Source organism: Nymphalis io, chromosome 5 (assembly GCF_905147045.1).
Source record: "Nymphalis io chromosome 5, ilAglIoxx1.1, whole genome shotgun sequence".
Taxonomy (NCBI): Eukaryota; Metazoa; Arthropoda; class Insecta; order Lepidoptera; family Nymphalidae; genus Nymphalis; species Nymphalis io.
Window position 1 is genome coordinate 13575800 of NC_065892.1, and position 18732 is coordinate 13594531.

Here is an 18732-nt window from a genome sequence, read left to right on the forward strand (position 1 = left end):
TGGGCGATAACGAAAAAAGTGAGCGAATCAAAAGGTAACCCGAATGCGGTAAAAAAACGAAACCATCGGGCGTAGTAGTAGAATTCCCCCCGAGACCCGCGACCCGCTACTACGTAGCGTAAACAAACTGGTCCAGCGCTCAGCCTCGACCGGCGTACGGCTTTTAATCGGTCTTTGTACGCGATCCGCGATTTCGGATCGGCTGTCTTTATTATGGTTTTTGGGAACGATTCCTTTGATTTATTAGTCAGTGTATTGTGATTTAATAAGTACTTGTAGCTAATACGAATGTTTCAAATTTTAAAAATATCAAAATGTTGATTTTGGTTTGCAATCATGACTCGAGGTTCTAATTTTACACTTGTCGAAAAATTTATTACTTATATGGAAACCAAGATACTAACACATGATTCAGGTCGGACTAAGGTCTCTTATTGCAAGGAAAGTCGAGGAAAATTCACCTGAACTCCGTTATGAAATATGCTTGCTTCTGTCCATCATTCGCAGAGTGAAAAATTAAGAGATTTATGAAATAACATGATATTAGCATACAAACATTTTAAATATCATCAAACATCTGTCAGTGACATTATTATAAATAGAAATAAAATAGCTCGTTGACGTTTTGTTCTTGATTTGCCTACATATTTTATTAAATAGTAACTAATAATAATTTTACCCCAATATCAAATCATTTATCGTCTATTGAAAAAAAGACCGATAAAATAACATTAAAACTTATTAGTAAACTTATACCCGAACAAAGTTTAGGCAATTTTAACATTTTTGGAAATGAACTATAGTGTCTATGATATTAATCAAATCGTACATTTATATGGCCTTGTCTATGCTTAAAGTTATTACAGACTTATTAAACCAAAGATCAAAAAAGAAATCCACTTATTTGATACAATTTATTTTCATTTAAAGATCGTAAACAATAGACACTTCTTATAGCAACAAATGTTCAAACGAAGCGAGTAACGATAGTTTATTTTCAATCTTCCCGACCGCCTGTCTTTAATTGCTACTGGGATATATTTATATTTCGACTCACTAGCGCCATCTACGTTTTGAGCCACGATAACCTCTATATAGTTTCTAATCACCTCTTTATCGTTCATAAACATGGCATAGAAACGTGTACTAAAATAATTACATATGGAAAAATTTCAAAATAATTTAGCTCTATGCATATGTATCTATCAATGCTCTGTACTGCTATGTCGCGGGTTAAAGGGACCCGATTAAAAATATATATATAATAGACGAAGCACATTGTTCAGTAAAAAATATAAAGGTGACAAATAGAGAATTAATAATCGCTGACCTTTAGAATATACATAATCGAATTTAAAATTTTGATAGTATGTATGTATAATATACTCGTACTCGTAATATCCATATAATAGAATAAATATTGACTTTTTACCGGTTCTTAAATCTGTACTTAATATTACAGCCAAAACTAATAAGCCAAGTTAATTTGGTTTTATTTAACGTAACAAGTTAAATATTATTCATGGACAAAAATTAAAATTATGTTTCTTTAAAATATAAATATTTAATATATCTTGATAATTATAAAAAATACTCTATGAATTGTGAGTAAGAAACAAATGTTTATTTTATTAAAAATTTTCAATTGTCTTCGGTTTTTTAATCATAAACCATTGACTGCTTAAAGTTATTTCGAGTAAATTTTAATGCAATAATTAGCATAACTATAAAGATTACGTCTAGTGTAAATGTAATTTGGGTTAGTAGCATGAAAACGTAAGAATATATAATTATCAAAATTAAAATATAATATCAAGTTATTGCTTAAAAAAAATTAAAATCACCTTCTTATAATTAAAGCGACCAAAATTTATTCTGACTTTGAAGTCAGACTACTACGAACATTTTACTGCGTTACAGTATGTAGTCGATTAAAAAAACCTCTCTGAAATTATTAGTACACATAAATAATGCTAAACTTTTATTTATGATTACTATATATTACGATGTATATACAATTACTAATAAAGTTCTGCCCCATGGATGTGCACTAAAAAAAAGTTTTCGAATTTTAAGGAAAAAAAAACGGGCGAATTTAAACTTGGAATAATAGTAATGTAAATAACTTAAATATTTTTTTAAAAGTATATCATAATAGAAGACAATACATAATGTAAAGTCTAATGATTCAGCATTTTGTTTTATTAATCATAGTTCATTAGTAAACTTCACTAATTTAATTGTAGCTCAGTCAGATAGTCGGAAAAGTTTATTTTTTATTATGTACGAAAGCAAAGCTTATACGTCAGTTCCAATGACATAATCAATTTCTCATCATACATTACCAAGAGTTCGTCGCCACATAAATTGATGTACGCAATTAGTGAACGTACTCACAGCAATTATTCTAAAACTTCACCGAAAATATCGAATCTCTGAATGACAGTCGCCAGTCCTTAATCGTGTTACGAATGATCTTGGACGTCGTCCAGGTTACCTGCTCGTACCAATTTGGTTTCCGCTCAGGATGTAGCATCTATTTATAATGGCGTGACGAGTTGCCTGATGACAACTGCGAGATAATTGGCTTCCAAAAATTGTGAGTAAAATTTTCACTGCATGATGAAACCGATCGCCCGTGCGTAATGAAGAAGTACTTAAATTTTACAAATGAAAATGTCAACTTCGATTGACTAATAAGCTTAATTTTCTGGCAAAATTTATTGCACAATTGGATAAACTTTTAGTCATTTTTATTTTAGGGGATATTTCACACGTTTAAGATCCCGATTTTTTCTTACAATAATTGTCATATTTTTCCTATTTCACTTGTATCCTCGTGTTGCTATTTGAAGATAAAGATGCTTAATATACATCTCACTTGAAATACTTATGTTCAGACATACGTTATATTAATATTTGTATACGTTGTTTCCGGAGCACATAAAACACGCAAAACTTTCAACGCCTCAGTATTTCTTATACCAAAACGATTACGGAATTTCATTCATATTTTTATCTACGTCATACGTAGGCGATAGTATTGGCAAGGGAAGAAATTCTGCTTTAGAGGTAGTTATGAATGGACGTATCGTAGTACAGCCTCAATGGGCTTACGTCAAATAATTGGCATTGAACTAACTATTTTGACCTTTAACTCTCTTTATGTGAGTGTAATCTATGAGTTAGCTAACTTTTCATGAATTGAAATGCGTGAGAAATATTATCATTCCAATAACAAGAGATTCGTGAATTCTAAATAAATTAATTATTTATTCATTTGGTAAAATATTTAAAAATTATTTAAAAGTAAACGATAAGCATAAATTAAAATGTTTTAATTGTTTCTTTTTTCTGACAACTCTATAATACAATAGATGATGACCAAAAAACGATTTATTTTACTGTTCATATTATGTACTGTATATGTTATATTAATTTTTAAGAGCTTAAACGTAATGATTATTTTCTTCTGAATAAAATTTATAACGTAATAAAAAATGCTATTGGCGCCAAGTGCACTGACCAAGCGACAGCTACAATTAATTCAATTTAAAAATGAGTATTAATAGTTACCTGTCTAAAATCTAGTTCTATGGGAAATTAAAGAGTTAAGTTGGTATTATACACAATATGCTTGTATCAAGCAAAATTGTTAAACAACAAAAACATCAATAGCGTCTTAAAATCCTTCAAGTTAGTGACACAATAAAAATTAAATTTTAATCTAGATACTATCAAATATATATATCGATTAATTAAAACTCGATAATTTTCTTCGTTTCCACAAACTGAAACGAAGCCAAAATTTTTGTCGCCCAGGATGGCCTGTCCAATGACTCCTGCTTAGATAATACAGGTTATTTCGGTTCTTACATATGTTACTCGTCAGATGAAATAATAAGGCCATTGGCCTAATGACAGGGATTTATTTTTAGTTCGGGACTTTTGAAGGCGACTCGTTTTAAGTGCGAGGTGAGAAACGAAAGTGGAAATTTTCTCGTACTACGCATTGTAGTATATTTTCTTTAGATTTAGTGGCGGCATTTCGATTTTGGCAAGTGAAGGTAAACAATGGGTACACACTGAAAGTGATAAATAAACCGACTTTTTCTTCTGAAATGTTTTCCGAGAAATCGGGTAAATAATCGTATAAAACGTAACATTTAAGACAAACTAATTTATTAATACAAGTCACCTAAAACACAGATTTTAATCACATAAAGACGAAGTAGTCGTATCATATACTACATTACACATACTGTTTCATTATTCGAAGCACGAAAATATATACCAGCGACTTCATACCATCAGGCTTGATAAGCATCGTCCCTTGTCATCGCTACAATTAAGTTGAATTTAGGATTCTTTAAACTAAGCCAAAATTATCTTTTAACAGGTAGTCCAGCAAGGATAGAACCAATGCAGTCGGTGCTGGCGCTGCAGGGAAAACGGGTGCGGCTCGAATGTCGAGCGAGCGCCCGTCCACCACCACATATATCTTGGTACAAGGACGGCAAGCCTGTTGCCGATATCGCTTTAAGAAGATTCCGGGTGCAAAATTACAGGTAACCAACTCACTTAAGTCTAATAATTATGTGTCACACTTAAACTGACAAATCGCTAGAATCGATCGATCGTAGTCTACGTATGTTCTGATACTTCATAATGAATGAAGTTATCTTAAGTGAAATAACAGTTTCAAAAAAAATAATGACTCAGAAAATGCAAAGTTATTAGATAAGTTTGATGACGTTAGAATCATATAGGCACCATAATCGAATTTGAAGTATGATATTAGAAAATCAGTACTTATCTATTATACGAAGAAAATAAATTCGAGAACTGGGTACAATAACAATCATCCTCCTATGTAAATTAAATTTATTCCTTTAACAAGACGAACCAAAAGTGTTTTATGAGTCTACTTGAATAGAGAAAGTTTCCACTTTAACGTAAACATCTTTTCTCTCTTAAACTACCAATATTACCGAATTTCATTACAAAAATTTTTGCTCATCTGAAAATGAATCACGTTTTAGTAGTAAATTCATAAAATAATCTAGAGCAAGCAGTTTTCTACGAAAAATTGCACATAATTCCGTGATATCTATTATAATGACCTAATTCATTTGTCTATAATAAGCCGCTGATCTTGATCTAAAACGAAATTGTCGTGGTGCAATACTAACAATGGGGCAATGTTCATATGTTGCTTATATTAGGAATGTGCAACGGTCAATTACAGCAAACAGATTACGTTGCATTAATAGCAGACACAGACTGTCATTGACCTAAGGTGATATAGATCTTTCTGGAGACAAAATGGTCCTTATTCATAAAGGGGTAGAGCGAAACGATAATTGTATGGGATAATTATAATGAAGTGATACGAACGGCTATTTCACGGGTCGTTTGCTGATGAAGCACTACGTATTAAACAACATCACCAGATGTCTGAGTTCTGATTAGTAATTTAACAGAAACAAATAACACACTGTGTTTGTTTGATAATTTGAGAATGAAGTAACAATTGCTTATTAGCTGTTAGTTTTCGTATTGAAAATAAGTTTTGATTGTGTAAGAAATTATATTATTTGCTTGGTGGTAGGGCTTTGTGATTTCGAGATGGCCCAGTGGTAAGAACGCGTGAATCTTAACCGATGAACGTGGGTTCAAATCCGGGCAAGCACCTCTGAATTTTCATGTGCTTAATTTCTGTTCATAATTCATCTCGTGCTTTTCGGTGAAGGAAAACATCGTGAGGAAACCTGCATGTGTCTAATTTCATCGAAATTCTGCCACATGTGTATTCCACCAACCCGCATTGGAGCAGCGTGGTGGAATAAGCTCCAAACCTTCTCCTCAAATAGGGAGAGGAGGCCTTAGCCCAGCAGTGGGACATTTACAGGCTGTTACTTTAGGGCTTTGTGCAAGCCCATCTGGATAGGTACCACCCACTCACCAGATATTCTACCGCTAAACAATAAATACCTAGTATGGTTGTGTTTCGGTTTGAAAGATGAGTTAGCTAGTGAAACTACAGGCAGACATAACATCTTAGTTACAAAGGTTTTTAGCGCAAGAAATGGTTCATATTTCTGACGGCGCCAATTTTATGGACCAATGTATGTATGTGTAAGTGGTAATATATTATTACAATTTCAGTTTTGACCAAATAGTTTTGATAGTAATAGTAGCAATATCTATTGAAACATTTTGGCCCATCGTATGCAAATAGTGAAATTTATATCATGGGTTCTGTTTCAGGAGGCGATCAGTACTAGTGATAAGGCACGCGCGTCGTGATGACGCCGCGACGTACGAGTGTAGGGCCCAAGGCGCAGTAGGTCCGCCAGCGATAGCAAGTGCTAATGTCAGCGTCTTACCCCAAGTCACAGCAGCTCCAGATACACGTAAGCAACATTTATCTGTCTCAATATCTAATAGGTAATAGATACTGTTATGTTTTCATACAGTTATGTTTGCATTCATTTATTCTTACAATATTTAACACTAAAGTATACTCAGTTTTTAATCGACGATTCTAGAAAGGACGTGAGAAATTTGTTCTTTATATTTAATTAAAAATTTTGAAATTTAAGAAAATTCCGAATGTATGAAATTTAATATTGTATTACACAGCTTGAGCATAAAATATTTTACTTAAATTAAGCATTAAATAAAATAACTAATTAAAATGCTTATGCAAAAAACCTATTGCACTATAAAAACTGAAGTAGCTGTCGTAACAGCTTTTAGTAGTAACTAGAAACCAGAAGGTATCATGTGCTATTGTTACCAACTCTAAATACCGGTTCATTTTACTGACATACGGGAACAGTTCACAGAATATTCCGAGAATGTTAATAAACAATGAAATAAAGGCCGATAGAATGAGTTACCCATGATGAATATACATTACATGAGGTATTCTAATACATATCGGCACTATTCGTTTTTGTCGACGGAACTTTACACCGAAGACCGGTGAAGTGTGACAAAATGTGACGTTAGAGGGCAATATTTCTCTTGTAATATATCAATACAAATAAATATAATTGAAATGTCTATCTGTGATTTCAAAAGAACTGTCTCTTTTTACGTTAATATTTTACGCTATTTGCGAGCTACCAAAAGCAAAACAACCATCTTATTTTATTATATACTACCGCTGCAATATAATAATTTAAATATTTTATATTTATAATTCATTCATTTATTGATGCCTATATATTATGTAATTTAAAATGGCAGATTTCAAAGGATTTTCGACACAACTGAATTCCACGCTGTCAAAGCCTAGCCTGTGTTTTCCTAGTGTACTAATGTTTGTATGTATAATAATATAAAGACTGTTCAAGATGTAAATCTCAGATCTACCAGTCCGATTTGAAATTAATGTATAAAATTGGTTGTTTATACATATACAGAACAGGAAATAGAATATGCTTATAATGCCTAAAATTCTTTATACAATAAATATGTACAGATTTCGAAATTCTTATTTATATTTGATTTCAAGTCATACATGGCTTGCTACAAAAATTAATGGTACATTATTATCAATTCATTTACAGCACCCGGTGCCCCATGTCCAATGCCCGATCCAGCCTCCTACTGTCTCAACGGAGGCACTTGTTTATTTTTTGAAGTTGTTCAGGAACAAGCTTGCAAGTAAGCATAAAAATATTTTCAATGAAGTTATAAAATAAGTCCTATTTCAGTTAAAATAGGAACAATTGTTGATTGTTAATTAATATTTCTTATTTCCAGATGTCCGGAAGGCTTCAATGGGCAACGGTGCGAAAACAAGGACGTATCGAATAGGAGCAGTATGTATCATTCCTACACATGCAAACTGGGCCTCTCAACGTCCTACTACTGTTAGCCAGCGTAGCGCCGGCGCATTACCCACCTCGTTCCAATTTTAAATTTTAGCACCGTTCGGACACGCCGCGTCATAGACATATAGCATGTGATAGATAAATAATGTTAGAAAATCGCGCGAAAGAAAGATCCTAGACAGCTAATTGGTTCACTCCTTTCTGGTCCGAAAATAGTATACGCATTGTACATTCCGTGATATATGTCTATGACTGCTCACTGTTGGACTTAGAATATATTCCTGTCACGCAATTATTTCCAGTCACTTTTATTCCTATTCTATTAAAAAGTAATTTTATTTATTGCATTAGTATAATATTTTCTTAGTCCACAGACTTTTGTAGCTAAAATAGCGAAATGCTTCAATATATTAGAGCGTTTTTAAAGTTGCAACGTTTGTTATTAGGGCCAGCTGTTTGAATGGCCATTTTTCTTTTTTTTTTCTTTTTGAATCTCATGCGTCTCGCGCTTATGACGAGAAGACATGCAGGTTCCATTACTAATGCGTTCAACATTCTTTTGTCACTGATAAATAAACTTTTTAGCGAAAGCTTTAAATTACATTAGAATTTTTTATATGTTGTATATAAATAGCTGGCCCAGTGAGATTATATTTTTAAGTATCTTTACTAGCACAAATACTAAATTATTACTAAACTGATTTTGATAAAAAATAGGCAAATGAAATAGACTTTATGATTTTTATTTATTAAGAGAAAAATTCGCAAACCTTAAATGACCCGATTATATTAATTTAAAAGAAAAAACTGTTTCGTTCTATACTCAAAGTTGTAAATATTTTACACATATTTGTAATTTTGCGATTTTTTTATTGTTATTAACTCTTAAGGTTTGATAACTCATTATAGTAGGTAATATTATTCTGATAAAGAGACTTGCAAGTTTTGTACATATCTATTAGGATAAGATTTTTAATTACCCTTTAATGAAAGAAGTACCCACTCGTTTATCATTTAAAATTTGACCGAAACCATAGACTAGTAAATCAGTTGATAACGGACTTGTTACCTTTTTGTCACAGTATTAATTTTAGAGAAATTGAATACCACCAAGATATTAATGAATAGAAACCCCGACTCGATATGAAAGTGATAAAAAGTTCTCAGGACGTATCGACCTCAGTAAGAACTATTTATTTTATATTTTTAATATAGCGAAGTAGAAACAAAAGAAGAGCCATTAAAAAAAATCACAGAAAATCGTTTTACTCCACCTAGTCAAATAGCAGTTTTAATACATAAACCCTAGATAGGACTATATAAATAAATGTATGTATAATTTTAATACGAGTGTGGAAAATTGGAAGGATGGTTGTGGATATAGCGAAATGTTTTTTTTCTGTTAACTTTCAGATATTAAATATGTACTTACGTCAAGTCAACTCGCTATGTGGGACCGAACATATTTATGCATTACACGGTTTTTATAGTTAATTAATTCATTTTGTATAAAGTTCTTGTTTAAGTTCATTATTTATATTATGTAATTAAACTAGAAAAAGGGACTATTTATTTTAATTCAGTTTGAGGATTATAGGGCATTACATTAAGGTTAAGTGACGTCATACTGTTCTAGAAAATTCTATCAAATTTTGAAACGAAGCCTAGTTGCGGCAATAGGTAATTTATGCAGTTTTGACGTCACTTTTCCTTACGAATTTGTAGTCTCACAACAAATACTAAGGCGCAGTGTTATTTAATGTAATAAATATACCAAAATCACAATAAAAGAATGAGTGTTGGAATTAACAGAGAGGCGATAATTTATTTTGTTTTTTTCATTTGCACTCTCCTTAATCCTTAGAAATTGAAAATACTGTGGAATAAACGGAAAATGGTATGTATTTTTATTCAAAATTTTTTTCTTGTTGTTCACCTAAATCTTCGCTGCCCGCACTCATTTCATCACGTGGAAAAATGTAACCCACTTTTCCATATTTTTTTTCATTGAAATATTATTCTTTAAAGTTACATTTTTTCATTTATCTAACATCATAATACTAATGCTTCATCACTTACACTAATGTTTTGGGAAGCATGCTTGGATTGTGTATGGGTTCGCAATCAATAAAACTTTGTAAGTATTTGTTGTGAGATAACTAGCAAATAACCATGCATGAAAAAAATATATATTTATATGCATTTCATAATCTAAAATAATAATAAGATTTCAATGGTTAAAATGTTTTTGGCGCCAATTCTCTTGTCATTTATTTTTAAACGTACAACTTTCTTGAGGTAACGTTACAAAGTTACCTCAAGAATCTAAACTTTATAATAAAATGGCTTATACTGACCATTTTTCATTAAATGTAAATAATATTAAATACAAATTGGAATTCTGATGCAATGTTTCTTTTTTTTATTTGGTGTTGTTTTAGTTCACCACAAATATTTTTCTTATTATTTCCAGGTTTGGGAGAGCGACTTTGGTAAATGACAAAAAGCGAACCGACGAAAGAAACGACCTGGTTAATGTCTAGTAGTTAAACTGTAAAGCATTCCCGCATTTTTAGTATCTTTAAGCTTTATATTCAGAGAAATAAGTAAAAGTTAAAAGTATACGATTTTTTAACTTATTGTATATATAACTATAAAATTCAAGTTACATCCAGTTCTGATAACAAAATATGATTTGGTTTTCATTTGTCATGTAGTGAGCCTCAAGAAGACAGACATTATTTTATTTATTTAAAAAATATACATATAGATGTACCAAGAAAAACCAAATACTCTATTCCATCTGCACTGGATGGTATGTAATCATATACCAAGGACCTTCGCCTTACCGCCGAAATAAAAAAACAATTGAATCAATCTACATACTTCAAGCATTTTTTGTCAATTGTAATCAAATATCGAGGTATAATAATTTTTATTATTCGAATTTTTTAAGAAACGAATTGTGTTTAGTAATGGTGTGACAGTTTCGTTTCGTTATTTGGACGCAGGTTGAAGGTGTAAAATTGGGATTGAAGATATAATACGATTTTTGCCGTTAGTGTTGTGTATCAAAACCGATGCTCGAACTCTAAATATACTACTATACTGCTCTCGAAATATATATTTTTATTAAAAAAAAAAATGTTTTGTTTGTCTTAATATTTTGAAAAAAAAATTTGATATTAGATTGTCATATCATAGTGACTTTTTGTATATACAACTTTTTGAGGCTGACAATACATGTTAAATTTATTACAACACTCAGTATAAGTCAAAACGCTTTAGTCATTTAAAATTTTAAAAATAATTTGGAATGTATTAAACTATGAAAAAAAGGTTAGGCTGATAGTGCCTTGATTTGTGGCCTTTCGATGAAGATGGGAGATCTGCTTAATGTTTTTTATTTAGGGAAATTTGGCAAAAGACAGTACATTTATGTATTTATTTAAAATTAATTTGTATAAAACAATATTGATTTTTAACTAACACTTTTTAGTTTTAATTAGTTTAAATTTATTATTTTTGCAATTTGTTTCTTCGACTAAGATTTTATTGTTTAGTTTTATACAAATTAATTAGAAATTAACTTTATACTTGTGTCTGTATATAAAAATATATTATTGTGTAGTTGCGTATATGTACAGGATTTAATATTTCATAATCTGCTTTTTAAATTAAATCCCATATACACAAATTTAAAAAAAAAAACTTAACACATCAATTTTCTATATATATTGTATCAAAATGCACGGGAATTAATCTTAGGTATAAATAATGATTAATTATTATAGACTATTTTAATAACCAAGACTTTAATAACCTGTAGAAATAATAAATGAATTGGTTCACTTTACCATATTTCAAATGTAATCTGTATTTTTAGAATTTAGGAGTTACAGAAGTCTATCGAAATTATTGATGAAAGGAAACGCTTTGGGCAGTATAGCACAGCATCTTTAACACTATTCCCTAGGTAATTTATTCTTTATAGAGGCTTATTAAGGAAACAGTAAATTAGGACCCCCTTATAATTAAGGCTTATCGCATCATTAAAATGTTAAGTTGTATTAACAATTTTTGTACAGTATTATTTGCTGAAAAAACATTATTTATTGTACTCTTAAAGGCTATTTCGTAAGTGCTTTGTTATAATAAATATGAATGAAAAAGAGTTAAAACTTTTTATTCCATTTTTATTGCAAAAAAAAATCTGATCACCTCCTGCAATACTTCGTCCTCACCCGCAAGCATGGAAGTAGATACTCCATTCTCAAAAGAGACTAGCCAACTGCGAAGCACATATTATCGTGCACAAGTATGTGCGTACAACCGCTATTTCTATTCCCGACACGACGGGAAAGAATTCAGGCGTAGAACAAACGACCTCACGTTCTATCCAAGGTACATAATTATAAACACTGTCAACTCCCAGATAAGAGCTTTTTGATTTAAAAAGAAAGCAGAGTGGCAAATGGGCTACCTGACGATACATGGTCACCACCGCCCATAGACATTGGCAATTTCAGAATTATTAACCATCATCATGTATCAATACATCGCCAATACGCCACCAGCCTTGGTAACTAAGATGTTATATGCCTTGTGACTTTTATAATACTAACTCACCCTCTAAACCGGAACGCAAGAATACTATAATCACTAAAACACTATATTAATTAAAATATTGTTGTAAATAATGCAGTCATATTGTTGTACCGCGGTAGAATATTGGATGTTTGGATGGTATTGCGACCTTATAAGCTTTTTTTTATAAACAGGCATCGGTTCTAACTACAAGTAGAGAAACTCTTGAAATTGTTGTTGTATATATAACTATATTCACAAAAAAAAACAGGAGAACTATCCTGTAAGAACAAACTGTGTAACTCACACGATGGTAAAACTTCGATCACGCTGTTCAAATCACGCGGGATACGCTACATTGACTATGATAATTATATAATATTTTTAACATTTCAAGAGTTGGATACAAAAATCAGACAGAATAGCGCTGCAAACTTAGAATCAGTGTGAAGTCGGTTCGCTTAGCCAGTTTGATGTATTGTCATAACTACTTGATCAATTATATACTAGGGTACAGAAATTCGTAACTAATAAATAATAAGACATTTATATCAAACTATATTTTGATATGACCATTAACCTTGCAATCAATATTAAAAGTTAGTTAGGTAAAATAACTTCTACAAAATGAATTACAAAATCTAAATCATTACGCTTATTGTACTATCACAGTTCATAAATAATAACTAAATTATAATCTTATATATTTAAAACCATTCACATTATATCTAGACGATTCATATTAAAAAAAATTACTAAGGTGCAAAGAGTAGAATGCTGATAAATATAAATGTGATAGATTTTCCATTTAACAGTAGTCAATTCTCCAACTATAAAGCGTCCAGTAGAAACTGATCGATAGCATTAGTAACCAAAAATAAAATCGGGGTTATTTTGCGAAAATATAAGAATACACTGTTAACGCATTAAAGTTAGAAACATATATATATATACATATTTTTTAACAATTATTTTACTTTGCCGAGTAATGTTTTAAGAAAAAATGTCTAGATATTAAATGCTTGTAACGAAAGGACAGTTAATATTACAGAATAATCGATTACCTAGTCTAATTCAAATTTATGAAAACAAAAAAAAAACACTCCAATCAATACAGACAAGAAGAAAATGTATGAATGACATTTAATTTTTACTGTGATCATAGTTCTTTTTAATCTTGTTCGGATGTTTCGACAGTTGCAGCTGCCGCGCTATATGATTATCGTTAAAAACCGAATATAATGCATTCAGTTCACATAATGTATTAACAGTTTGTATGTGTGTAATACATACACATAATTCCAAGTATTCAACCAATCAAGGAAAAATTCTTTGGTAGTAAAAACATGACTTTTTTCATCAAAAATTCTGTTCTTGATTATTTAGGATTCAACTCAATCAAATGATTGATCAGAAAAGTGTATTCAACCAATATTCTTTAGATATATATGTAGTGCAATGTATTATATATACACCAGTATTAAAAACAAACAAACCACATATAAAAGAAGTAATTTAAAATGTATGTATAAAAACTGAGCTGAAAGCTGTGACTCCAAAAATATAAATCAGTGACATTTGCATCACCAATATGCATTGGTAAAAAATTTCTCCAATTACAATAATACCTCAATATATAAAATATGTAATTATTGCAAGCAGTTGTAATACAGAAAATGCCAATATTTTTAATGAAAATGTACTAATCTAATTTACACGTGAAAATTGCTAGCTACACTTAAAACACATTTTAACCCTAAAAAATTACAATACTATTAAAAAACAAATAAAAACCCCCATTTCTAAACAAATTGTAAACCAAATACGTAAAAAAAAAAACCTAAAAATACAAATTATAAACAAGACATAAAAAAATACTATCATTTTCAGGTAAGTTTTCGAATTAGATAATTAAACTCATAGCACTCAAAAGGCTTGCATATAATACCACACATCCTTATAGTCATCTGTTTATATAATATTTAGGCTAGAATTATACTTATCTTATTTTTATAATATTCCCAACACAGACTCGGGTGTGCATCATTATTAGCAAAGCACCTTGAGCATCATGAGGGTTAGTTAGAAATTCTGATGCAACATAAGTTTATTATAAGGTTTATATATCTTTTTATTTACTATTCATACTTTATGCAAAATCTTTTAAAAATTATTCAAAATTGTTTAAAACCCAAAAATAATATGTAATCCAATCAAACTACAAATACAAATAATTATATATAAATAAAACTAGCAAAATTAAATTACGGAATGCTATACTCTAATACTTAATCAACAAGTTTATAACTAACTACTGTTTCCATTTTATGTAGACTCGTAGAAAATGTTTTTAATTGTACATTTTGAGCGTTAACTATAGTTACAGGCTCAGCCTCTGCCCATTTCTCTGGTATATCACAGTCAGTTTTAGCATGTACTAGAACATCAAATGAACATCTACAATCTAGAAATGGTAAATAAGATATAGTGGCAGCAACTTGCAACATCACATCTCTTATTTCCTGTTGTATTTTCTTCAAATCTTTACTACCAACTGTCTCATTTTTTTCCTTCGATAATGCCACATCACCTTCTTCATATTGAACATTGAAATCCCAACATTCCAAAATTTCTTTGTTGGCTACATTAAGTATTACTAGAGAGAGTTTACTTACTTTTTTGTTTAATATCCATTCTGTAAACAATAAACATTCAATGTTTACTATACACACATAATATAATTATTGTTTGAAACTGAGTTACAGTCATGTTTTATTAGTAAATGATGTAATTGCAGGTATATATAAAAAATAAAATATGATAAATAATCTGAAGGATGTACAAGAAATAATGGATAACATGATGTAGCTTATATATACTTATATATTACTGAAATCATAAATTTACCTTCACTTTGAGTTAATAGATTTGTAAGGAAATTCTTGATTTGCGGATCTTCAGAGAGGAGTAAGGTAATTCCATATTGTTGTGCGGCTTTAAACGTTTCAGGTGGATATAAGCCTCGTTGAAATAGTACTGAATTTATAGCAAAATCTGCAAACAAATATAGACATTATCATTATTAATTAATTATACCACAAATTATTAATTCATTGTTTATCTATTGTTCAATAAACACAAAAATAACGTACTTAAATATTCGCACAATATTTGTGCTGAACCTCGAAGCGTTATACAATTTTTCGTCTGCTGTTGAGACATTATTTTAAACAAATGATGCAAAAATAACTATAATTTGGAACACAGAGTTCAATTAAATAAGCAAAAAGAAAACAGTTGAATAATAAGCTTTTGAAAACTAATGATAACCGTTAATTTTTAAATTGACACTACTGACAGATCAGTTAAGTTGGTTAAAACTTTAATATGGAGTGTAGATAGAATAGATGAGAGGTAAGGAGAAGTATCTTTGAGTATAAAAATGACCCTCAAAATTAGATGGCGCTGCTTAAGTTAAAGGGTGAAATTTGAAGGAACGTTCAACGCGCTAATACAACAAATTATAATGTGAAGTGGAATTAAAGAGACAAAGTTAGACATCCACCTTCCAAAATTCTTCAAATTGTTCTATTAATTAAATTTATAAAAATTCCAATAAATAAAGCCATTTAAAGTATTATTTTCATGTAATACCCTCCCTTATTTCATATTGTGTCATGAGTATATTGTGTTGTATCCAGATTCCAGAGAATGGAGAATATGTTATCATTTTTAATATTCGTAACATTGAATTTGTGTATATTAAATAATCCTTACAAAATCCATAACCACAAAATATTCTATTTAATAGGTATTGAGAAATTTGGTCACAACATATTATTTATAGATTATTTACAAAATTTATTGTTGGAATAGATCAACTGTATGTATATCGTTAAAATATGATGCCAATTGACGTATAATTTATGAAGAAATTATACTATTCTTTTATCCTGTCAAATGTTATATATTGTCAGCTTATTATGTACAATTCTTTAAGCTAATTAAATTGATACATAAAAGACGAAACCAAAAGGAAAATTGGCTTATACGTCAAAAATGAAGATGATAATTAGATAGGATGATTCATCAACTAATAGCAGGACATATAGTGCGCAAGAGTCTGCTTAAAAAATTAATTCCAACTAACATTAAATCCGACGCAACCTGAAAAAAATTGAAGCAATCGTAGACAGAGAAACTAAGTTGTTTGTCACTTTTGCTTAACATATATACATGACCTAATAATATTTACCGTACTATTTATCATCTATTAACTATTGAATATCGATTAACAGCCACATGTCAAATGCCATGTTTATTGTCACTGTCACGTGTATTCCTGAATGTTTTTTAAATTAATTTCTATTAGAATAAGACTTCTTCATTAAAATTTTGGATTTTTACACCATTAAGCCAAAATTTAAAATAAAATGGAAAAACACATCTTTAACTGCGTCTTATGCTCATTGTTTAACAATGACTGAAGCAACAGTAATGACGAAAACAAGTAAAAGTCAATTAACATAGAATTATATATATCTTTTATTATAAACAAGATGGGAAGAACACAACGGCAGAGGCGCCACAAGAATTTGCTCAATTTTTATTCCTGCAATAACGAAAAGGATTTAATATTACTAAGTTCATGGCTGAAGAAGCATGGAGTTCGCTATAATAAGAAACTGGTATTGGCCGTTTTCTCAGACACCGGTCGGGGAATTCTAACCAAAAAGAAAATAATGGCGGGAGAAGAGCTAATGAACCTACCACTAAATTTAACTATTAATGTAACTAGCTTGTTAATGGATGTTGTATTTTGTAGTATTTTTTTAGAGAACAAAATTCCCTGTTTACTAAAATACAATTACAAAGTGTCATTTCAATCACTTATGGCATTTTATCTAGTATATTTAAAATCTCAAGGATGTGAATGTAAATGGTACATTTATTTAGAGAGCTTGCCAAAAGTATATACAGTACCATATTTTTTGCCAATTGAGATAAAAAAACATATTGACGACGAAATACTATCTGTGATTACAAAGCAAAGAGCTATAATTGAACATTCATTTCATATTTTTGATGAGATTTTAAAAAATACCTTGTGTAATACGGTTGAAAATTTTAGATCCTATTATTCAATATCTAATTATGAATGGGCCTATTTTACTGTAAATACAAGATGTGTTTATATGGATTTAACAAAAGTGATTGACTTACAAAATATTAATAATTCCATTTTATCTCTAATTAATGATAATACAAAAATCTCTTTATGTCCATATTTAGATATGATAAACCACAGTCCAAATGCGAGAAATGAAACAAAGCTCTTGATAAATAAAGAAGTAGGTGTTATGCCTGTTACTAAAATAGATGAGAGTATATTTTCTGAAGTCAGATTTTCAATATATACAAAAAATAACTTTGATCCATATACACAAGTTTTTATATGTTATGGAGACAGTCATAACTTAAAATTGATCACAGAATATGGTTTTTATTTACCTTCAAATGACATTGATTTTGTATCGTTTCAGTTTGATAAAGTTAATATTTTTTTGAACGCAGTTGGTATAAAACTTTCTAGTGATCAATTAGCATTTATCAATAACCATGGTCTGAATAAAGAATTGTATATTGATTTTAGAGGTTTAAGTTTTAATTTTTATGGATTATTAATGGTCATTAAATATTATTATGACAAAAATGTAGATATAAGTAGATTAATATATTCCGCTGCTATTTGTTCTAACGATAGAGTCCTAATAGAATTTATAAAGCCAATGGTCAATGATAGACTAGTAAATATTCAAGCTGCTCTTAGTACATTAAACAATTTTAGTAAATGTTTTATTTTGGAGAATTGTATAGATCTTATGTGTCAATATGTTAAAATATTAGAGAAGTTTATTAAATGTTAGAAATTTTCTTAGAATCACTTTAGTTTTTTACCCTTATTTCTGTAAGATTTCTACACTACAGTCATATAATAACCCTATTTAAATAATACATATTGATATTATGTATTCAATTACACACGAGCTATTATCCTAACAAGTACGTCATTACCATAAGAGTGTTTTTTTTTGATTTTTAAATATAATATATAAATTTGGCTGGGCCATAAATACACCACAACATTATGGCTTTAAATTTTATCCGTTTTATTAAAATAATAAATACCATAATTTTAAGCCATTACCTCATATTAATTAAATGTATTTTACACTTTTTGGAAATGAACACAAAGTAGAAGAATTACGACAACACGTTAAAAAACAGGCAACATTCT

General features: G+C 29.9%; 3 protein-coding genes across 4 annotated transcripts in view; 2 read left to right on the forward strand and 1 right to left on the reverse strand.

The window, feature by feature from the left end:
• LOC126768690 (protein vein) overlaps positions 1-10572 on the forward strand; it is a 69279-nt gene extending 58707 nt beyond the window's left edge. The window contains exons 2-6 of one of the 2 annotated variants that reach the window (XM_050486950.1): positions 4400-4568; positions 6271-6416; positions 7581-7677; positions 7777-7835; positions 10321-10572. In XM_050486950.1, the coding sequence (XP_050342907.1) occupies positions 4400-4568; positions 6271-6416; positions 7581-7677; positions 7777-7835; positions 10321-10343 (494 nt within the window). In that variant the 3' untranslated portion in view covers positions 10344-10572. Of the gene's footprint in view, positions 1-4399; positions 4569-6270; positions 6417-7580; positions 7678-7776; positions 9675-10320 lie in introns of those variants that run through there. The other variant, XM_050486948.1, reaches the window with a different exon arrangement.
• A 3825-nt stretch (positions 10573-14397) lies between these two features.
• Positions 14398-15773, reverse strand: LOC126768719 (mitotic spindle assembly checkpoint protein MAD2A). The gene is made up of 3 exons (XM_050486993.1): positions 15587-15773; positions 15342-15488; positions 14398-15129 (listed from the first exon to the last, which is right to left on the reverse strand). The coding sequence occupies exons 1-3, from the start codon at positions 15654-15656 to the stop codon at positions 14723-14725; spliced, it is 624 nt and encodes a 207-aa protein (XP_050342950.1). The 5' UTR covers positions 15657-15773; the 3' UTR covers positions 14398-14722.
• A 1005-nt stretch (positions 15774-16778) lies between these two features.
• LOC126768663 (SET domain-containing protein 4) lies at positions 16779-18368 on the forward strand. Its single transcript, XM_050486895.1, has one exon. It carries the CDS (start codon positions 16994-16996, stop codon positions 18359-18361), a length of 1368 nt encoding a protein of 455 aa, XP_050342852.1. The 5' UTR covers positions 16779-16993; the 3' UTR covers positions 18362-18368.
• Positions 18369-18732: the final 364 nt, after the last annotated feature.